This window comes from Xenopus tropicalis, chromosome 8 (genome assembly GCF_000004195.4).
Source record: "Xenopus tropicalis strain Nigerian chromosome 8, UCB_Xtro_10.0, whole genome shotgun sequence".
NCBI classification, from domain to species: domain Eukaryota; kingdom Metazoa; phylum Chordata; class Amphibia; order Anura; family Pipidae; genus Xenopus; species Xenopus tropicalis.
Genome location: NC_030684.2, coordinates 15,431,240 through 15,455,303, shown reverse-complemented (window position 1 = coordinate 15,455,303; position 24,064 = coordinate 15,431,240). Strand labels below are relative to the sequence as shown.

At 46.0% G+C, this 24,064-nt stretch overlaps 2 protein-coding genes across 4 annotated transcripts in view; one reads left to right on the top strand and one right to left on the bottom strand.

Moving 5' to 3' along the window:
- LOC116406975 (serine/threonine-protein kinase mig-15-like) overlaps positions 1-24,064 on the top strand; it is a 93,634-nt gene that overhangs the window by 58,713 nt on the left and 10,857 nt on the right. The window lies entirely within an intron of this gene.
- LOC116406979 (coiled-coil domain-containing protein 77-like) overlaps positions 1-24,064 on the bottom strand; it is an 83,088-nt gene that overhangs the window by 56,052 nt on the left and 2,972 nt on the right. For all 3 annotated transcript variants that reach the window (XM_031892271.1, XM_031892272.1, XM_031892270.1), the window contains exons 2-3: positions 22,545-22,608; positions 21,693-21,909 (exon numbers count right to left, since the gene is read on the bottom strand). In XM_031892271.1, coding sequence (XP_031748131.1) covers positions 21,693-21,909; positions 22,545-22,582 — 255 coding nt within the window. In that variant the 5' untranslated portion in view covers positions 22,583-22,608. The remainder of the gene's footprint in view (positions 1-21,692; positions 21,910-22,544; positions 22,609-24,064) is intronic.

Sequence of the window (24,064 nt, the reverse complement as noted above, 5' to 3'; positions counted from 1 at the left end):
AGGGAAGGCTTCTCCTTCACTAGGGATGATCCTCCCAGTGGTCAGGCGTGTATGGAGTCTTAATGCTAAGTCTTCCTGGGTGGAAGGCCTGATGCTTGAGCTATTCGGCCCGAAAAACAGGACCTTTGCGGCCCAGCCTGTCCAATATCTTATCCAGGCGGGCGGCCAACTGGGAATGCCAGTGGAAGCAGAATGGCCCGTAAGTGGGGTCCGTGCTGAAAGTGGGAGCCTGCGTTGAAGCATAGTGCCCCGCTGCCGAATCAGCCACCCCTGAGATTTGGAAGGTGGCTGGGAGGGCAAGACTAGGCCTGGGAAAAGGCTGCGACCAGGAGCCACGAGAAGCAGAGGACAGATCCTTTCTGCCACAAGGGGTATTGGCGACACCTACTGCATGTTAGGTATTGTACCATAAAGGGGATTCCCCTAGAGCCCAGTGGGCGTAGAGCAGCATAAGGTCGGTAGTGAAGGAATATCCTGTCGAGTAAGGCAAAACGGAGCCGATTACCGCGTAACACAATGCTTATTACAGTGTCAGTGCAGGCCGAGTACGGGGACAGTGCTGATGTACGGGGCGTAGTTAGTATGGTGCCAAGCGCAGCGCCAGCGCGGTGCCAAGTGCAGAGCCGGGCACGGTGCCAAGTTTAAGGCCAAGTACCTTGCAGCACGGAGTGGGGTACAGTGCCAAGTACAGGAGTAGTAGGGAGCCAAGTACAGTGCCAGATATGGTGCCAGGTATATAGCCATGTACCGTGCCATGTACAGTGCCAAGTAAGGGTTAAGTACCGTGTCCCGCACAGGTTAAGTACTGTGTCAAGTACAGGTGAAGTGCGGTGCCATATACATGTAAATACAGTGCCAAGTAAAGGTTAAGTACAGAGCCAGGCCCGTGTTAAGGACCGTGCCAGGACAGGTTAATACAGTGCCAAGCACAGGTTAGGTATCATGCTAGTACAAGTTAAGTACAGTGCCAAGTGCAGGTTACATACAGAGCCAAGCCCGTGTTAAGGGCCGTGCAAGTACAGGTTAAATACAGTGCCAAGTACAAGTTTAGCACAGTGCAGAGAACAGGTTAATACAGTGCCAAGCACAGGTTAGGTACCATGCCAGTACAAGTTAAGTAAAGTGCCAAGTGCAGGTTACATACAGAGCCAAGCCCGTGATAAGGGCCGTGCAAGTACAGGTTAAATACAGTGCCAAGCACAGGTTAAGTACCGTGCCAAGTACAGGTTGAGTACAGTGCCAAGTACAGGTTGAGTACAGTGCCAGCACAGATAGGTGCCATGTAGGTACAGGTTCGGTACGGTGCCAAACACAGTTTAGGTATCGTGTCAGGACAGGTTAATACAGTGCCGCGCACAGTTTAGGTATAGTGTCAGTATGGGTTAATACAGTGCCAAGCCAGGTACAGGTACAGTGAAAAGCAGGTTATATGTAGGCATTATGGTTGAACATGATGGACGTATGTCTTTTTTCAACCCGACTTACTATGTTACTATGCTACTGTGTGAGTGCAGTGCCAATCACAGGTCAAGTATTGTGCCAAGTAAGGGAGAGTACAGTGCCAAGTACAGGTTAACTACGTTGTGAAGCGCAGGTTAGGTGCATTGCTGATACCGGTTATAGGTCAAGTACGGTGCCGCGCGCAGGTTAAGTACGGTGCCGCGCGCAGGTTAAGTACGGTGCGCAGGTTAAGTACGGTGCCGCGCGCAGGATAAGTACGGTGCCGCGCGCAGGATAAGTTAAGTACCGCGCGCAGGATAAGTACGGTGCCGCGCGCAGGATAAGTACGGTGCCGCGCGCAGGTTAAGTACGGTGCCAGGTTAAGTACGGTGCCGCGCGCAGGATAAGTACGGTTAAGTACGGTGCCAGGTACAGGTTAAGTACGGTGCCAGGTACAGGTTAAGTACGGTGCCAGGTACAGGTTAAGTACGGTGCCAGGTACGGGTTAAGTACGGTGCCAGGTACGGGTTAAGTACGGTGCCAGGTACGGGTTAAGTACCGTGACCAGGTACGGTAAGTACGGTGCCAGGTACAGGTTAAGTACGGTGCCAGGTACAGGTTAAGTACGGTGCCAGGTACAGGTTAAGTACGGTGCCAGGTACAGGTTAAGTACAGTGCCCTGCGGGTACCCGTCCTCCAGCGTCTGGCCTGCGTTGTACAGTGCCAGGTACAGGTTAAGTACGGTGCCAGGTACAGGTTAAGTACGGTGCCAGGTACAGGTTAAGTACGGGCCAGGTACAGGTTAAGTACGGTGCCAGGTACAGGTTAAGTACGGTGCCAGGTACAGGTTAAGTACAGTGCCCTGCGGGTACCGTCCCTCCAGCGTCTGGCCTGCGTTCTGCGTTCTGGGGTCCCGGATGGCAAGCGGAGCGACCGCGTTCAGGATGGAGAGTGAGAGGGTCGATGCCGAGTCCTCCCCCCACCACTGTGAAGGATGGCAAGCCACAATGCAAGGAAGATCTGTGGCAAGGAGAACCATTAAGGATGGAGAGCGGGCCTAAGTGGCGAGAAGGAGAAGCGTGCCGAAGAAGGAGTCACGCAATGACGTCAGAGCGCTCGAAAGAGAGGGACTGCAGTGGAACGCATGGGGGCGAACAGGGGGAGAGAGAGACCGGGAGGACTAGGTAAGGCAGGCTGAGCAGGCAGGCAGGCTGGGCAGGCAAAGGCAGAGGCTGACCTGGATGTGGAGATCCTGGATTCTGGCAAACGCAGCACTGGACAGCTTCTGCACTCACATGCAGCGGCAGGGATCCCTGACTGGCCCGCTCCAGGGGAGGCTTACTGGCCCCAGTGCGCTTAGTCCCACGACGGGGGAAGCCTGTGTAGGAAGCCCTTGGTGAGGCCCCTGTAGGTCAACCCCTGGTGCCAGATTCAATCTGGGCGAAGAAATCCATGTAGGATGGTAGAGAGATCCTGTCTCCTGAGGACACTAGAAAAAACTGGCGCTAACAGGATATGCACGGGGGTATAGTAGCAGGGAGGAGGGGCTTCCTACTCTTCTTCCTCTTCTAGTGTCCTGCCTCCTGCTGGTAGATACTATACCCCATGGTCCCCATGGTCCCTGTGTCCCACAGACACCTGCCAGAGAAAGGAAAAGCAACTGTATGTTGGTGCAGGGTGAGCGCAGTACTTGTGCCAGGGAGTGGTAAAACCACCTATTCAGCTAGAGTTCTGTTTGAGATGATGTGAAAGCCAGTATGGCAGCCCCCCAACATATCAGGGAGTGGCCAGGAAGGCAAAGGGGACTAGAATGTAAGCTCTTGCGAGCAGGGCCCTCCCCCTAGCGTCTCCGATCCTCATCCAATGCAACTACAAACCATTTTTGTGAATTGTTTATATGTACATGTTAACTGTTCTGTCTTTTGTACCCCTCTATTCTGTAAAGCACTGCGTCAATTGATGGCGCTATATAAATAATAATAATAATATCAGCCAGGCTTATAAAGTCTAGGGTAGGGTCTGTTGCTGCAGTTGTATTGGATATCTGCATTTATTTAGAAAGGCTCCTACATGGGGTATTTATCCTTGTGTTCATGTTTTCAAATTAGAGATGCAATCACGTGACAATGGAAAGTGATTTTTTTTTCCTACAGGATATTGCTAATTTACATATGCAAATTATTAGAATATGCATTATCGATAGAAGATTCGGGTGAATGTAAAAACAAAAAAGTGGCATTCCTATTTATTTCTGCATTGAGCCACTGGACTAGGCCCTGCTAGAGTTCTGCCTGGTCAGGTACCACGGAATAGCCCAAAAGTGGTTTGGATTGGTCTTCTAACCAAGTATGTGTAACGCTTTTCTGACCCAATTTACCAAACCCAGGCTAGTAGTGATAGTATGAGCATGGGTTACATTGCGACACTTAATACAAAGGGGTGAGCCTCCGCTATATGGGAGAATTTGATGGAGCTGAGGGTGTAGTTGAACTACCACTAGCTGAGGTGTGTAGTGCAAATAGAGAATAATGGACGCCAGAGGATTCTTGCTTAATAACTATGGTACAATTTATTGGACAAAGGCACAACTTTATAGTGCAGCAGGGTATACTCACAGACACAGCAGTATAGAATGTGTGATCACCGTGGATAATACAAAGGTGACACTTAGGCACAGAATAACCCACTTGGAGGATGCACAGAGGATTAGTTGACACCTGAGATATAGACCTTTCAGAAGGGAGTGTTCCGGCCGACTGTGGTCCAGGGGAGAGCTCCTAACACTGGTACCTGGCGTCTAATAAAACCGGTCCCTAAAGAACGACTACAGAGCCGGGGTGGACTAAACCCTTTGTTACAACTCCTGGTTGGGGCTATAGACTGCCCTTACTAAATAATCTGACTACTCTCACCACTCCTAGAGGGTGCTATAAGTAAACCTGTCTGTGCTGGCTAGTTCTCATTCACGGGGCCCTGTCCCCGACTTATAAACTGGCAGTTCTCTTTACTGAGACCGTGTGTCTCAGGCCCGATGACATGCAGCCTGAGAGAACAGCAGCCAAAGAGAAAGACACTTCCTGGTGCAAGACACTATATAGTCTGCACAAGGGGAGTGGTCAACCTGGGCTAAACCTATAGAGGGTAGCCTAATACTGTAATCTGAGTGTAGAGGGCTCTGCCCTATTACAACACAGATAACATAAAGATAAGGGATAACACCATAGGGAGCTTAACCCTATGGGTCCCTACATATGTTACTGATGTTATAGTTTTTAGAGACATTCAGAGGGGGGGGAATTGCCTATAGGAAACCTGATGGTTGGGTACAGGTAGGCAGGCACTTGAGGGAAACTGAGGTACCAAGGTCCAGGTCTATTATAACAGACCCGTGTAACATGCATTTCCATGATGGAACACATAAGAGCCACTGACCCGGAACCCAAGAACCATTAAAGAGCTAATTACTCTTAATAAAGCACGATCAGAGACCTGAAACTGTGCAAATGAAAGGTAAAGTATTCCTTCCCAAACAAATGTCCCTACATTTTGTACAGCAATGACTTAATCAGGTAGATGCCTTTGAGACACCTGGGGTGTGCAAATGGGACGCATAGAATGAGTAGGCGAGTGTGTGTGGGTGATATGTGCATTTACATGAAAAAATTAGACTTGGTTTGAACTGGAATCTACTTGCTTTAAATCCAACAATAATACAAACTGGCACACAGAGTGCGTTTGGGTTGTTTTGTTGCCTGAGTGATTAAGGGGGAAGACACACGGAGCTACTAGTAGCAGCTACTTGTCATGGCTACTAAAACAGACAATGCTGATCATTTACTGATAATTGTCTCTACGTGTGTTTAGCAGGGGAAATTCTCAGTACTGTCTATGGCAGGGGATTTTCTGGCATTTTGTAGCCGTGACAAGTAGCTGCTACAAGTAGCCCAGTGTGTCTTCACCCGAATAGCTTTGCAGGCAGATGACATTGTCCTAAACAAAAAATACATTTCTGCAAAGCCTGATCCCTATGCAGTGCGTACTGCTTGTGGGCTGAGCCCCACCCACGGAATTGCCATGTTTAATATAAGTCACTGACATAGGATTCACAATGAGCTGTTAGTCCTGTATCTGCTCCAGTCAGCAAGAGTTTTGTGATGGGAAGGAGTTTTAGGGCTCTGGCACACGGGGAGATTAGTCGCCTGCGACAAATCTCCCTGTTCGCGGGCGACTAATCTCCCCGAGTTGCCATCACCTGCCATCCCACCGGCGAAAATGTAAGTTGCCGGTGGGATGGCACACGCGGCGGCGCGATTTCAGCAAATCGCCAAAAAAGCCTCGAAAGGCAACTTCAGCGATTTCCCAAAATAGCGCCGCCGCATGTGCCATCCCACCGGCGACTTGCAGTGTCGCCCGTGGGATGGCAGGTGATGGCAACTCGGGGAGATTAGTCGGCCGCGAACAGGGAGATTTGTTGCGGGCGACTAATCTCCCCGTGTGCCAGAGCCCTTAGGCAAATGTCCCATGGAGAGATTAGTCGCTGTGATTTTTAAAAAGCGAGTACCTAAACCGACGAGAGATTTTACAAAGAAAGCACTGCCATTCAAATCTACTGGAATCGCTGAAAGTAAAACCCACTGAGCGGGAAGTCGCTGCGATTTCCCCATTGCACTGAATGTAATATCTAATTGTGGGCGGGGAATAGGACACCTGGATTTGTGGGAAATAGAAATCGCTCCATTGTTGAAACCTCTAGTAATCGCTTGTTAGGAAAAGGCAAGTGACTTGTTGCTGGAACTCTCTTATTAACCTTTTTAGTGCCACAGGACGTAGAATCTACGTCCTGGGTACTAAAGGACCTAAGTGCCACAGGACGTAGATTCTACGTCCTGGGGCACTTCCGGGTTTGGGAGCGGAGAAGCGGCTTTTCAAGCCGCTCCTTCGCTCCCCGCTCGTTCCCCAGCCTCCAGACACAAGTCAGAGGTGGGGAACGAGTGGCCCCTGGGGCGCGATCGCCCAGGGGCCCCATAACAAAAGGCAGGCACGTGAAATCCATTCCTGGATTTCACCATCGCCTTCTGCCTTTCTCTGCTCCCCCCCCTGCTGGCCCCCCTGCTTCCTGCTGCTGATACTCACTGCCGGACTCGTGCTGCGTGTGTCTCCCTGCTGATCCACGGATCTCCTACACAGGTAAGTGGCAAAAACACACAAAAACACACATACACACACATAATACACTAATAATACACTAATACACACTTATACTCACATTTACACACAAACACATACATTTTAGGGGAGTTGGGAGATTTCAAACATTCACAACACTTACACTTACTTGCATACATGCACACAAAACACATTTTACCTAATGTACACACACACTTACACACTTATGTAATTTTGTAATTTTTTTTTTTTTCTAATCGCATCGTTTTTATTCCTGCCTGAAAAAAATGTTTTATTGCCATTGCGGATAGTGTATTCGCTAACCGCACTGCGCAATATCTTTTGTGTATTATTTTGGTGTTTCTACTACATTTTCTGTGATTTTGGTGGATTTTGGGGTATTTTACTGCATGTTTAGCCATTTTATAGCATTTTCAGTTATGCATAGTTCTTGTTCGCTTGATTTTCAGAAATGTCACAAAAACCGTTCTGTTTAGCATAGCTTTGTAGTTTGTAGTAGAAAGTTTTATTTACCCATTTTTGTTTTGTCAGAATGTGTACTTTCGGAAAATATATGGTTTTCTAGGGTCTCCTTACTGTTAGGTGGTCGTATGGCACATAATACACATACCGGGTGCAAAAACTGCATGAGCCGAAGCATCTTATGTGAAAATTCATATGCACTATTTTTACTTGGGTGCCCCTGTACCCCACATAGTTTGGTAAATCTATGCATATAGGGCATCAAACTGTTCAGTAGACCCCTGGCGTTCATATTTAGAATGTTTTATGTTGATACGGTACAAAATGTGGGGGTACATAATGGGGTAAAATGCAAGCTTTGTGACAATTTTCAGAAATATCATAAAAACCGTTCTGTTTAGCATAGCTTTGTAGTTTGGTAGTTTGTAGTAGAAAGATGTATTTGCCCATTTTTGTTTTGTCAGAATGTGTACTTTCAGAAATATAGGTTTTCTAGTTTCTTAGAATGTATTAGGGGTAAAATGTGGGGGTACATAATGGGTAAAATGCAAGCCTTTGTGACAATTTTCAGAATATCATAAAACCGTTCTGTTTAGCAATAGCTTTGTAGTTTGGTAGTTTGTAGTAGAAAGATGTCATTTGCCCATTTTTGTTTTTGTCAGAAATGTGTCTTTCAGAAAATAATATGGTTTCTAGGGTTCTCCTTTACTTTAGGGGGTCTTTATGGCCGCATAATGCACATGCCGGTAGCTTATATTGCAGTGTATACCACTTTGTATGCACTAACGTCCTTTGGGGTCTCTAAATGCCAGATACATCGGTGATCCTATGCACAATGGGCATCAAACTGTTCAGCGGACCCCTTGTTTTCATATTAGGGTGTGTTTTCTTGGTACCTAATGTTATGTGGGAGATAAGGTGCTTGAAAGTGGAAGATTTGATGTGTTTTTCAGGTATTTCACCAAAACTAGCAATTTTGGGAAAGCACTGCGACTCTGTAGTTTGGAGTAGAAAGACATGGGTACCAATTTTGAATTCGCCCGAATGTGTACTTTCCAAAAATATATGGTTTTGGGGGGTCAATGTATTTTTTGGTGTTTTTACCCCACAGAAAATGCAGTAAACGTGTTGAATTTTCAGTAGCTAAAGAGATCTCCTGGGCAATTTGTATGCACTAACTTCCTTATGGGGTCTCTAAATGCCAGATACATTGGTGATCCTATGCACAATGGGCATCAAACTGTTCAGCGGACCCTTGGCTTTCATATTTAGGGTGTGTTCTTTTGGTACCTAATGTTATGTGGGAGATAAGGTGCTTGAAAGTGGAAGATTTGATGTGTTTTTCAGGTATTTCACCAAAACTAGCAATTTTGGGAAAGCACTGCGACTCTGTAGTTTGGAGTAGAAAGACATGGGTACTAATTTTGAATTCGCCCGAATGTGTACTTTCCAAAAATATATGGTTTTGGGGGGTCAATGTATTTTTTTGTGTTTTTACCCCACAGAAAATGCAGTAAATGTGTTGAATTTTCAGTAGCTAAAGAGATCTCCTGGGGCAATCTCTATGCACTGACGTCCTTATGGGGTCTCTAAATGCCAGATACAGTGCTGATTCTATGCACAATGGGCATCAAACTGTTCAGCGGACCCTTGGCTTTCATATTTCGGGTGTGTTTTCTTGGTACCTAATGTTATGTTGGAGATAAGGTGCTTGATAGTGGAAGATTTGATGTGTTTTTCAGGTATTTCACCAAAACTAGCAATTTTGGGAAAGCACTGCGACTCTGTAGTTTGGAGTAGAAAGACATGGGTACTAATTTTGAATTCGCCCGAATGTGTACTTTCCAAAAATATATGGTTTTGGGGGGTCAATGTATTTTTTTGTGTTTTTACCCCACAGAAAATGCAGTAAATGTGTTGAATTTTCAGTAGCTAAAGAGATCTCCTGGGCAATTTGTATGCACTAACTTCCTTATGGGGTCTCTAAATGCCAGATACATTGGTGATCCTATGCACAATGGGCATCAAACTGTTCAGCGGACCCTTGGCTTTCATATTTAGGGTGTGTTCTTTTGGTACCTAATGTTATGTGGGAGATAAGGTGCTTGAAAGTGGTAGATTTGATGTGATTTTTAGGTATTTCATCAAAACTGGCAATTTTGGGAAAGAATTGCGACTCAGTAGTTTGGAGTAGAAAGACATGGGTACCAATTTTGAATTCGTCCGAATGTGTACTTTCCAAAAATATATGATTTTGGGGGGTCAATGTATTTTTTTGTGTTTTTACCCCACAGAAAATGCAGTAAATGTGTTGAATTTTCAGTAGCTAAAGAGATCTCCTGGGCAATTTGTATGCACTAACTTCCTTTTGGGGTCTCTAAATGCCAGATACATCGGTGATCCTATGCACAATGGGCATCAAACTGTTCAGTGGACCCCTGGCTTTCATATTTAGGGTGTGTTTTCTTCGTACCTAATGTTATGTGGGAGATAAGGTGATTTTTTTAGAATTTTCATAATTTTTTATAGAAAATGCTAAATTCAGTAAAGCATTGCCGTTTGGTACTTAGGAGTTGGAAGACATAGTTACCCATTTCGGATTCGTCAGAATGTGTAGTTTTCAAAAATGTATGGTTTCCTGGGGTAAACCTAATATTCCAGGATTTTTGGCTTTGGAATGTAAAGTATGCTGTATTCTGCTGTAATGCTTTGAAAATTTAGTAATTTACTGCTGGGAGTTTTTGATCTATAGAAGTCAGAAATCTCAATTAAACTATACATATCAGGTATTGGCACGTTCGGGAGACATGAGGCTTTCCAAATCAGTTGAATTTTTGTCCATAAAATAAAATATGTTTCTGGTAGAAATCCTTATATCATGAAAAATAGCATTTTTTCTTTTTTTTTTTGTATTTCAAGCTCTAAATCTTGTTCCAGAAGTGGAAATACACAAAAACTCAGGTATATTTGGAAAGCTCAGGTTCTCCTGAAAAAAACAATATATAGTTTGCCTACCTAAACTTAACCCTGCCCCCAGTAAAAGCCCCTACATTGAGAGAGCACAGAATGTTTACAAAACGTCTGGCACTGGGGGGAACTGAAATGACGAATTCGGCTGGCACTTAAAGGGTTAAACATCGCAGAGACTAAGGGCTGTGGCACACGGGGAGATTAGTCGCCCGCGACAAATCTCCCTTGTTGCAGGCGACTAATCTCCCCGATATGACATCCCACTGGTGAAAATGTAAATCACCGGTGGGATGGCATTTTGGTGAGATTCGTCGCCCGCGAACAGGGAAATTTGTTGCGGGCGACTAATCTCCCCATGTTCCAGAGCCCTAAAGGGTGAAGACACACGGAGCTACTTAAGGCCCCCATACATGGGCCGATCCGCTCGCTTTGGATTTCCGCAAATCGCCACGCCGCGTATGCCATCCCACCGGTGATTTACATTTTCACCAGTGGGATGTCATATCACCGGTGGGATGGCATACGCGGCGTGGCGATTTGCGGAAATCCAAAGCGAGCGGATCGGCCCATGTATGGGGGCCTTAAGTAGCTCCGTGTGTCTTCACCCTTTAGGGCTCTGGAACATGGGGAGATTAGTCGCCCGCAACAAATTTCCCTGTTCGCGGGCGACTAATCTCACCAAAATGCCATCCCACCGGTAAAAATGTAAATCGCCGCTGGGAATGCATACGTGGCGCCCCTGGATTTCCCTGAAATCGCGGAAGTTGCCTTGTCGCGGGCGACTAATCTCCCCGTGTGCCAGAGCCCTTATCTCCCCGTGGGACATTAGCCTTATCTTTCTTGGGACTGAGGGGCCGCAGCCTTGGAGCCAAACACAAAGGCAATTTGAGGAGGGAAGGCTTATTTATAGTCTTGCTTATCTCTCGAACTTAGGAAGAGTTCATGTTTATATACGTATGACTTTGTTTTGAACTAAAGGTGGGCCCCAATCCAATGCTGTAGTAAGAGGAGAGGGTGGTCTGAACCAAAAAATGTTTGTTCTAAAAGCAACTGCAGCTCCCACTGAGAAGTAAATCCCAAACAAAAGCTTCCTTTGTGCTTCAAGGTATGGCCAGTAGTGCCCCAGTCACAGCTCTATAGAACATATGAACTGAGCTAAATGCCAATGCATGGCAGACTAATCTCCCTGTCTGTCAGCCCTTAGGGTGAAGACACACTGAGCTACTAGTAGCAGCTACTTGTCACAGCTACTAAAATAGACAATGCCTTACTACACACAGTATTGCCAGTTACTGCTCCTACCCCTCATACCATCGTGCCTTACTACACACAGTATTGCCAGTTACTGCTCCTACCCCTCATACCATCTTGCCTTACTACACACAGTATTGCCAGTTACTGCTCCTACCCCTCATACCATCGTGCCTTACTACACACAGTATTGCCAGTTACTGCTCCTACCCCTCATACCATCTTGCCTTACTACACACAGTATTGCAGTTACTGCTCCTACCCCTCATACCATCGTGCCTTACTACACACAGTATTGCCAGTTACTGCTCCTACCCCTCATACCATCTTGCCTTACTACACACAGTATTGCCAGTTACTGCTCCTACCCCTCATACCATCTTGCCTTACTACACACAGTATTGCCAGTTACTGCTCCTACCCCTCATACCATCCTACTCAGTTGCCTTACCCCTCAACCACCTACCAGTATTGCCAGTTACTGCTCCTACCCCTCATACCATCTTGCCTTACTACACACAGTATTGCCAGTTACTGCTCCTACCCCTCATACCATCTTGCCTTACTACACACAGTATTGCCAGTTACTGCTCCTACCCCTCATACCATCGTTGCCTTACTACACACAGTGTTGCCAGTTACTGCTCCTACCCCTCATACCATCTTGCCTTACTACACACAGTATTGCCAGTTACTGCTCCTACCCCTCATACCATCTTGCCTTACTACACACAGTATTGCCAGTTACTGCTCCTACCCCTCATACCATCGTGCCTTACTACACACAGTGTTGCCAGTTACTGCTCCTACCCCTCATACCATCTTGCCTTACTACACACAGTATTGCCAGTTACTGCTCCTACCCCTCATACCATCTTGCCTTACTACACACAGTATTGCCAGTTACTGCTCCTACCCCTCATACCATTGTGCCTTACTACACACAGTATTGCCAGTTACAGCTCCTACCCCTCATACCATCTTGCCTTACTACACACAGTATTGCCAGTTACAGCTCCTACCCCTCATACCATCGTGCCTTACTACACACAGTATTGCCAGTTACTGCTCCAACCCCTCATACCATCGTGCCTTACTACACACAGTATTGCCAGTTACTGCTCCTACCCCTCATACCATCTTGCCTTACTACACACAGTATTGCCAGTTACTGCTCCTACCCCTCATACCATCTTGCCTTACTACACACAGTATTGCCAGTTACTGCTCCAACCCCTCATACCATCGTGCCTTACTACACACAGTATTGCCAGTTACTGCTCCTACCCCTCATACCATCGTGCCTTACTACACACAGTATTGCCAGTTACTGTTCCTACCCCTCATACCATCTTGCCTTACTACACACAGTATTGCCAGTTACTGCTCCTACCCCTCATACCATCTTGCCTTACTACACACAGTATTGCCAGTTACTGCTCCTACCCCTCATACCATTGTGCCTTACTACACACAGTATTGCCAGTTACTGCTCCTACCCCTCATACCATCTTGCCTTACTACACACAGTATTGCCAGTTACTGCTCCTACCCCTCATACCATCGTGCCTTACTACACACAGTGTTGCCAGTTACTGCTCCTACCCCTCATACCATCTTGCCTTACTACACACAGTATTGCCAGTTACTGCTCCTACCCCTCATACCATCGTGCCTTACTACACACAGTGTTGCCAGTTACTGCTCCTACCCCTCATACCATCTTGCCTTACTACACACAGTATTGCCAGTTACTGCTCCTACCCCTCATACCATCGTGCCTTACTACACACAGTGTTGCCAGTTACTGCTCCTACCCCTCATACCATCTTGCCTTACTACACACAGTATTGCCAGTTACTGCTCCTACCCCTCATACCATCGTGCCTTACTACACACAGTATTGCCAGTTACTGCTCCTACCCCTCATACCATCGTGCCTTACTACACACAGTATTGCCAGTTACTGCTCCTACCCCTCATACCATCGTGCCTTACTACACACAGTATTGCCAGTTACTGCTCCTACCCCTCATACCATCTTGCCTTACTACACACAGTATTGCCAGTTACTGCTCCTACCCCTCATACCATCGTGCCTTACTACACACAGTATTGCCAGTTACTGCTCCTACCCCTCATACCATCGTGCCTTACTACACACAGTATTGCCAGTTACTGCTCCTACCCCTCATACCATCGTGCCTTACTACACACAGTGTTGCCAGTTACTGCTCCTACCCCTCATACCATCTTGCCTTACTACACACAGTATTGCCAGTTACTGCTCCTACCCCTCATACCATCTTGCCTTACTACACACAGTATTGCCAGTTACTGCTCCTACCCCTCATACCATCTTGCCTTACTACACACAGTATTGCCAGTTACTGCTCCTACCCCTCATACCATCTTGCCTTACTACACACAGTATTGCCAGTTACTGCTCCTACCCCTCATACCATCTTGCCTTACTACACACAGTATTGCCAGTTACTGCTCCTACCCCTCATACCATCTTGCCTTACTACACACAGTATTGCCAGTTACTGCTCCTACCCCTCATACCATCTTGCCTTACTACACACAGTATTGCCAGTTACTGCTCCTACCCCTCATACCATCTGCCTTACTACACACAGTATTGCCAGTACTGCCTACCCTCATACCATCTGCTTACTACACACAGTATTGCCAGTTACTGCTCCTACCCCTCATACCATCTTGCCTTACTACACACAGTATTGCCAGTTACTGCTCCTACCCCTCATACCATCTTGCCTTACTACACACAGTATTGCCAGTTACTGCTCCTACCCCTCATACCATCGTGCCTTACTACACACAGTATTGCCAGTTACTGCTCCTACCCCTCATACCATCGTGCCTTACTACACACAGTATTGCCAGTTACTGCTCCTACCCCTCATACCATCTTGCCTTACTACACACAGTATTGCCAGTTACTGCTCCTACCCCTCATACCATCTTGCCTTACTACACACAGTATTGCCAGTTACTGCTCCTACCCCTCATACCATCTTGCCTTACTACACACAGTATTGCCAGTTACTGCTCCTACCCCTCATACCATCGTGCCTTACTACACACAGTATTGCCAGTTACTGCTCCTACCCCTCATACCATCGTGCCTTACTACACACAGTATTGCCAGTTACTGCTCCTACCCCTCATACCATCTTGCCTTACTACACACAGTATTGCCAGTTACTGCTCCTACCCCTCATACCATCGTGCCTTACTACACACAGTATTGCCAGTTACTGCTCCTACCCCTCATACCATCTTGCCTTACTACACACAGTATTGCCAGTTACTGCTCCTACCCCTCATACCATCGTGCCTTACTACACACAGTATTGCCAGTTACTGCTCCTACCCCTCATACCATCGTGCCTTACTACACACAGTATTGCCAGTTACTGCTCCTACCCCTCATACCATCGTGCCTTACTACACACAGTATTGCCAGTTACTGCTCCTACCCCTCATACCATCGTGCCTTACTACACACAGTATTGCCAGTTACTGCTCCTACCCCTCATACCATCGTGCCTTACTACACACAGTATTGCCAGTTACTGCTCCTACCCCTCATACCATCTTGCCTTACTACACACAGTATTGCCAGTTACTGCTCCTACCCCTCATACCATCGTGCCTTACTACACACAGTATTGCCAGTTACTGCTCCTACCCCTCATACCATCGTGCCTTACTACACACAGTATTGCCAGTTACTGCTCCTACCCCTCATACCATCGTGCCTTACTACACACAGTATTGCCAGTTACTGCTCCTACCCCTCATACCATCTTGCCTTACTACACACAGTATTGCCAGTTACTGCTCCTACCCCTCATACCATCTTGCCTTACTACACACAGTATTGCCAGTTACTGCTCCTACCCCTCATACCATCTTGCCTTACTACACACAGTATTGCCAGTTACTGCTCCTACCCCTCATACCATCTTGCCTTACTACACACAGTATTGCCAGTTACTGCTCCTACCCCTCATACCATCTTGCCTTACTACACACAGTATTGCCAGTTACTGCTCCTACCCCTCATACCATCTTGCCTTACTACACACAGTATTGCCAGTTACTGCTCCTACCCCTCATACCATCTTGCCTTACTACACACAGTATTGCCAGTTACTGCTCCTACCCCTCATACCATCTTGCCTTACTACACACAGTATTGCCAGTTACTGCTCCTACCCCTCATACCATCTTGCCTTACTACACACAGTATTGCCAGTTACTGCTCCTACCCCTCATACCATCGTGCCTTACTACACACAGTATTGCCAGTTACTGCTCCTACCCCTCATACCATCGTGCCTTACTACACACAGTATTGCCAGTTACTGCTCCTACCCCTCATACCATCGTGCCTTACTACACACAGTATTGCCAGTTACTGCTCCTACCCCTCATACCATCTTGCCTTACTACACACAGTATTGCCAGTTACTGCTCCTACCCCTCATACCATCTTGCCTTACTACACACAGTATTGCCAGTTACTGCTCCTACCCCTCATACCATCGTGCCTTACTACACACAGTATTGCCAGTTACTGCTCCTACCCCTCATACCATCGTGCCTTACTACACACAGTATTGCCAGTTACTGCTCCTACCCCTCATACCATCTTGCCTTACTACACACAGTATTGCCAGTTACTGCTCCTACCCCTCATACCATCTTGCCTTACTACACACAGTATTGCCAGTTACTGCTCCTACCCCTCATACCATCGTGCCTTACTACACACAGTATTGCCAGTTACTGCTCCTACCCCTCATACCATCGTGCCTTACTACACACAGTATTGCCAGTTACTGCTCCTACCCCTCATACCATCGTGCCTTACTACACACAGTATTGCCAGTTACTGCTCCTACCCCTCATACCATCTTGCCTTACTACACACAGTATTGCCAGTTACTGCTCCTACCCCTCATACCATCTTGCCTTACTACACACAGTATTGCCAGTTACTGCTCCTACCCCTCATACCATCGTGCCTTACTACACACAGTATTGCCAGTTACTGCTCCTACCCCTCATACCATCTTGCCTTACTACACACAGTATTGCCAGTTACTGCTCCTACCCCTCATACCATCGTGCCTTACTACACACAGTATTGCCAGTTACTGCTCCTACCCCTCATACCATCGTGCCTTACTACACACAGTATTGCCAGTTACTGCTCCTACCCCTCATACCATCTTGCCTTACTACACACAGTATTGCCAGTTACTGCTCCTACCCCTCATACCATCTTGCCTTACTACCCACAGTATTGCCAGTTACTGCTCCTACCCCTCATACCATCGTGCCTTACTACACACAGTATTGCCAGTTACTGCTCCTACCCCTCATACCATCTTGCCTTACTACACACAGTATTGCCAGTTACTGTTCCTACCCCTCATACCATCTTGCCTTACTACACACAGTATTGCCAGTTACTGCTCCTACCCCTCATACCATCTTGCCTTACTACACACAGTATTGCCAGTTACTGCTCCTACCCCTCATACCATCTTGCCTTACTACACACAGTATTGCCAGTTACTGCTCCTACCCCTCATACCATCTTGCCTTACTACACACAGTATTGCCAGTTACTGCTCCTACCCCTCATACCATCTTGCCTTACTACACATAGTATTGCCAGTAACTGTTCCTACCCCTCACACCAACGTGCCTTACTACACACAGTATTTCAGTTACTGCTCCTACCCCTCATACCATCTTGCCTTACTACACACAGTATTGCCAGTTACTGCTCCTACCCCTCATACCATCTTGCCTTACTACACACAGTATTGCAGTTACTGCTCCTACCCCTCATACCATCTTGCCTTACTACACACAGTATTGCAGTTACTGCTCCTACCCCTCATACCATCTTGCCTTACTACACACAGTATTGCCAGTTCCCCCCCAGGGCCAAACGATCGAATTATAACAGGAGCAATGGGCGCAGTTGGTTCAGGGACCGCATCAACTTGCCGATGCAGTCCCCAATCCAACTAAATCTTTTAACCTGCCCGATCAATATCTGGCCAATTTCAGGCCAGATATCGGTCGGGCAGGCCCCTCGTTCCTGTCCCTACACGGGCCAATAAGCTGTGAGTAGAGAGAAGAGGGTGGTCTGAACAAAAAAACCTCTGTTCTAAAAGCAACTGCAGCTCCCACTGAGAAGTAAATCCCAAACAAAAGCTTCAAGGTATGGCCAGTAGTGCCCCAGTCACAGCTCTATAGAACATATGAACTGAGCTAAATGCCAATGCATGGCAAAGAACTCGGGAATTATCTCCTTACAGGTAACCCAATCCATTAAAGTGACAAACTGCCTGTGACACTGGAGGGCTCATTTAAAGGGAAAATATCCTACATGTTTAATGTTCATTCAGTTGGGCTTATGTGAAAAAGGTGCATTAAAACATCTAAACTGCCATACCTGATTCCACAGACTGAAAGGAAACCATGATATTCTGTTTCTGCTCACAGGGACTTTACCCCCCCCCTTAGGCTCACAACATCAGAGGATAGACTTACATTTGTAACTACCTATACTCCCGATAAAAGACCTTTGATAGATGCGGTTTTCTACCACTGGACTGTACTCGAAAAAGATAGGACTTTACCACCCATTTTTCGATACCCTCCACGAGTGGCTTATAAACGGGGGAGAAATCTTAGAGACTTGCTGGTGAAGACCGATCCAGTCCACTGCTACCAATCCTCCAAACCGGACACTTGGCTCCCTACTACGAGATTGGGCTGCTATAGATGCCCTAACTGCACCACATGCAATTCCCTCATCACTGGACCTTCTTTCCATCACCCACATACTGGCAAGGCTATACAGATCACACATCGGTTGACCTGCACCTCAAAATTTATCATCTACATTATTAAATGCCCATGTGGTTTGGTTTACGTGGGCAAGACTGTGACCTCATTTAGGGACAGGATGGCCAACCATCGATCAGCCATACGCACTGCATTGACCTCAGGGGAAGCATGCACCCCAGTGGCTGCACATTTTTTACTTCAAAAACATACCCTGACGAGCCTAAGGTGTATGGTCATTGACCATATCCCCCCACCAATTCGTGGGGGCAATCGAGACAGACTGTTACTACAAAGAGAACTTCGGTGGATACACAGACTGAATACCATCAGTCCACATGGCCTTAATGAACTAGTCTCTTACTCTGCATTTTATCTCTGAGTGAGTTATACATAGAGACTCTTGTACCATAAGTCCTGGTTTTCCATCATGTCTGTTTAATTATTGCATTGGTTGTTGTGCATTTTGGGGAATGGTCTACTAATTCCTTGCATTACTACTTTTCTGTACAATGTGCTCTGCTGTGTTCCAAGTCACCCCTCTGTATAGATCTGTATGTGGGCGTCTGTTTCAATGTAGATTTGCTACAGTGGTTAACAATGTCCTACATATCTATTGACACTGTGCTGAAATGATTACTTGTTGCAACATTTGGCCCGTACGCTAGTATGTCTTTCTGTATTTCTCTGTTCTTTGTTTCCAACCTTGCTGACACTCGCAACGCAGTAGTCAACCTCCCTATGCACCTTGCTACAATGTATTCAGGATGCAACGGTCGGATTTGGGCTAGAAATATGAGCCCCTCATTAAGTATGTGCAGTATGAGCCTCCCACAGATTATGTGGACTAATTTTCCTCTTATTGCCTACAACGTACTTCTGCACTAAATATGTTCTCTACTTCCTTCCTTTTTCCAGCGATGCACATCGAGCCGGGTTCTGTGGCTATTAACCACGGATATGGCTGGTGTCATGCTCTCCCACTTATGCTCCTGGGCAGCACATTCAAATTACCAATGAGAGACTTTGTTTCGTATCCTGCGGCCTGAAACCATAGGTACGATAACGGTCCCCTGCCTTATTAGTAACTGACGTATGAGTGGCACCGATCGGGGTCCCGCGGCCATTTACCACGGGCTCAGTAGGTGCCTACTATACAGACTCAACAAACTAGCGGACAGTACCGTGGGCCCATTAAGCCCTCGTACGGGTCCTCTTGATGTTTGCCTGAACTTCACTACTCTGTATTGTACCCAGTGCCCAGCAACTTTTTTCTACCTGTAGCGCTGATGCGCGAAAATTCCTCACCGGCATTTTACTGCTCTCCGTGAGGGTGTTCTATCCTTTTGCATTCCGACCTAGATGGGTAATACCCTGCCTTAGTATTACTGTTACTATACAATATGATACGTAGTATTTTCCTGCTAACACTAATCAGGGAGTTATAGTTCTGCGCAACTGTGAGTGTCTTTTAACGCTTATTTTTAACTTTGCTTTATTTTGTTTCCTCTCTTATGTGTTTCCTCTATCATTGCACCTGCTTCTATCTCACTGTGGGCCCGTTTTTTATAGTTTTTTATATAGTTTTTGTAATTACTTTTCTTAGTCTCACGCTGTGATTCTTACATGTTAGGGGGTGGTAACATTTTTTGGGCTATGACGTCACTGGGCTTTTTTGGCGCCACATTTGGTTTATCAAGGGGTTTTGATTTTGTGTTTGGCACTTTGACAAAGGCTGTGGTAGCAGCCGAAACGTTAGTTTTTTGCTACAATAAATTTTCTCTTTATTTGCACACTAAGACCTGTGAGTGCGGCTCATTACTTGTGTATATATATATATATATATATATATATATATATATATACAAACCTACATGACTTTTTTCAATAACACTTATTTCTTCTTCCACCCAAAACTGTCCGTTGCCTTCCACTGACTTTTAAGGCAGTGACACACGGGGAGATTTTTAATCTTCGTTGTCACAGGCGACTAATCTCCCCGCAATGCCATCCCACTGGCTAGAATGGCATACGGGGTGCAGCGATATGTCAAAGTCGCCAATGTTGCCTTGAGAGGAAACTTTAGGAGACTTCAGCAAATTGCGGCGCTGCGTATGCCATCCCACCGGCTCTTTACATTCTAGCCAGTGGGATAGCATAGCGGGGAGATTAGTCGCCTACGACAACGGAGATTAATCGAGGCAAAACTATATATGTATACATATATATTTATTACGTATGTATGTATGTATTGTATACAGAGTATTAGTCCGCTGGCTTGACCAGTAATAAGGGGGAAGACACACTGAGCTACTAGTAGCAGCTACTAGTCACGGCTACTAAAATAGACAATGCAGATTTTTTTTTTTTGATAATTGTCTCTACGTGTGCTTTAGCAGAGGCAATTCAGCCAGTGGACTAAAGGTGGCCATACACGAGCAGATCCGCTCGCTTGGCGATGTCGCCAAGCGAGCGGATCTTCCCCCGATATCCCCACCTACGGGTGGGCGATATCGGGGACCATTTAGGTAAAAAAAATAATAATACGATCGTTTGGCCCTGGGGCCAGACGATCGGATTATGTGGGCGGCAATGGGGCTGTCGGATCGGGGACCGCATCAACGAGCCGATGCGGTCCCCGATCCGACCAGATTTTCTAACCTGGCCGATCGAGATCTGGCCAATTTCAGGCCAGATATCGGTCGGCCAGGCCGCTCTGCTCTCCCCATACACGGGCCGATTAGCTGCCGAATCGGTCCAAGGGACCGATATCGGCAGCTATAGTCGGCCCGTGTATGGCCACCTTTATACTCTGTATTCTATATATACATAGTAGAGAGGAGCAAACCCTACACCAGTTCAAATGCCCTGGGTGCAGGTTAAATGTAAAAATGTATAGAAGGAGTATCACACACACAGGGGCTTAGTGCAATAAGTGTTATTGAAAAAAGTCATGTATGTGTATGTGTGTGTGTGTGTGTGTGTGTGTGTGTGTATGTGTATATGTATATGTATATGTATATATATATATATATATATATATATATATATATACATACACACATACACACTATATAGACAAAGTCTATCAAGGGGATTCAGGAAGAGCAGTTAGCGGAGCTAGGGTGATGCGTGGCATATGGCAAAGAGAAACTGGAGAACCACACAAACCATTTGCAGGCAAACATACAATGCTGCCTTGCAGAACTGAGCTCCTAGGTTCAATTCCAGCCAGGGCACTATATGCTTGCGTGGGTATCCTCTAGGAACCCCAGGTTCCTCCCACACTGCAAAACCATACAGGGTTCTGTAAACTCCTGGTAAAAGTGACCACAGTGAATGTGAATTGTAAGCTCCACCGGGACTGATGAAACAATGTACTTAGTGATCTCTGTACAGTGTAGTCGAATACACCAGCGCTATATAAAGGATAATAATAGTTATCAGCAGTATTGCTCTTAGCAAGGGCGCATACTGACCTGCTCCTCAAAGGTAGCTTTGTATTGCTCCAGTTGCTTTACCAGATCCTCGTGTTCCTCATCAAACTCAGCGATCTTCTTGCGGTAATACTCTAACAGCTCTCTGGACGGCCGCAGGAAAGCCAGGCGCTCGTTGATTGGAGGCAGCGGAGTGGAGTCCCCTCGGTTCTTCTGGGTGTGGCTGGAGCTCATGGTGGTATCTTGAAGGGAAGGAGACCTGTAAATAACAAAACCATATAGATAAAATCATACAAGCAGCTCCAACTTTAGGATCACAATTTTGCATTGAGAGCAGCCTATTAAAGGGATGGAATCTGTTACCCAGAATGCTCGGGACCTGGGGTTTTCCAGATTAGGGGTCTTTCTGTAACTTGGTTCTCTATACTACAAATCTATTAAAAAATAATTTAAACATTACATAAACCTAAAAGGATTGTTTATATAGGATTTATTATATCTTAGTAAGAACCAATTACAAGTTACTGTTTTATTACTACAGAGTGTTTTTGGAAAATGTTATTTATTTATTTATAAAGGGGTCTATGCGAGACGGCCTTCCTATAATTCGGAGCTTTCTGGATAACAAATTTCTGGATAATTGATCCTATACCCGTACAAACGATCCAGGGTACTAATTTCTCTGTCAAAAATATGTTACCCATGACATATATATATATATATTACATTCCCAATGATTATGAGTGCGCAAAATCATTGGGAATGGATATTGGATAAAACTAAGTGCAGCACCCGTTTGTGAATTGTGAATGTGGACTGTTTATGGGAGTGCGGACCTTACAGTGTTATATATATATATTTGTTTCTTCTGAAATAAATTGGATTTTGACTTACCTTCCTTCATGCATGCCACGGTGGGGTGAAAAGTCCATATTTTCCAGCCTTTTTCAATTCACAGCTACAGAAAAAAGTGAAGACACACAGAGATTCATTGATAGGAACAAGATAAAGGTGGTAAGTGAATTGCTATAAACGTACAGATGGTTGGCCAGCATGGTCAAAATTGGCCTAACATTCCCTAACCAAACATACTGTAGACTGGTATGGGCAGCTATAGGGTTAAAGCTGGACAATAGGTGGGTAGCCTAACTCTCTTGCTGGGAAATCAGTGAATACAAAGGGTATTTTCTGTATAACCCCCCGGGGGCCAGTGCTGAGGGCAGCAGCTTCAGGGGGTGTCTATATAGGATTTTTAATTTGCCATGGATACATATAAGGGACCTATCATGGCTTATGGGATGCTCAAGGAGAACTAAAGCTTAACTAAAGCAATAGGCTAGCAATGTTTTAGGGTTATGTTTTGGGCTTCTGTACCGGCCCAAGGCAACCACAGCCCTTTAGCAGGTATGATCTGTGCCTTCAAAGATGCCCCCAGCTGCCCCCCATTTTCTTTTCTGCCGATTCCCTGCACTTGCTCTGTGCCGCTCTCAGTTACGGAGCTTAGGGACCAACGGACAATATACTGTATATATAGAATATAAATGCAACAGTATAAAGCTGATTAGTAATTCATTCGGATTCACATAACATTGCAGTTCTGAAACCAGTGCAATTAGAAACAGAATGTAATAATCAGACCTGTAGCATCAGTTTATAGGACAGGCCAGCCTCATTTTCTGCTTGATAATTTGTAATGGCCTCTCAACAGCTGCTACTATTGCTCTGTGAGGCTACAGTTTATTTGTTATTTATACTTTATATTACGTATCTTTCCATTCAGCCCCTCTCCTATTCATATATCAGTCTTTCATTCAAACCACACCCTGGTTGCTAAGGTAATTTGGATCCTAGCAACCAAGTAACTTCTGAAACTCCAAGCTGGAAAGCTGCTGAACAGAAACTTAAATAATTAATAAAAATTGAAGACCAATTGAAAATTGTTTCAGAATATTACTCTCTATATCAGGGGTCCCCAACCTTTAAATCCATGAGCCACATAAAGTGGGGAACAAAAAAAGCACAATAAAAGCTCTGGGGGTGCCAAATAAGAGCTACGATTGGTTAGGGGGTCAAGTGCGGGGTATGGCATATTATTTAGCATACAGACCTATCCAATGGCGCTATAGCTGTGCATAAATGTATATAACCCCTGCCCCCCAGATGTCACACTGTACGTACCTGTACCCCACCTTACGAGCTCTGTTACAAGGTACTACGCGGGTCCCCTACCGCCAGATGCCTTCCTCTCAACTGCACCATCCAAACAACCCGCCTCCGCAAGCTTAACCAATCACGCACCCAGGTCAATACAGAACCATTGAAGCATCCAATCAGCTAGGGCAATACTTGAGTCAGCCGGCCCTCCCGCCAGGTGTCTTCTGGGAATTGTAGTTTTTTCTATTACAGCTTGACGG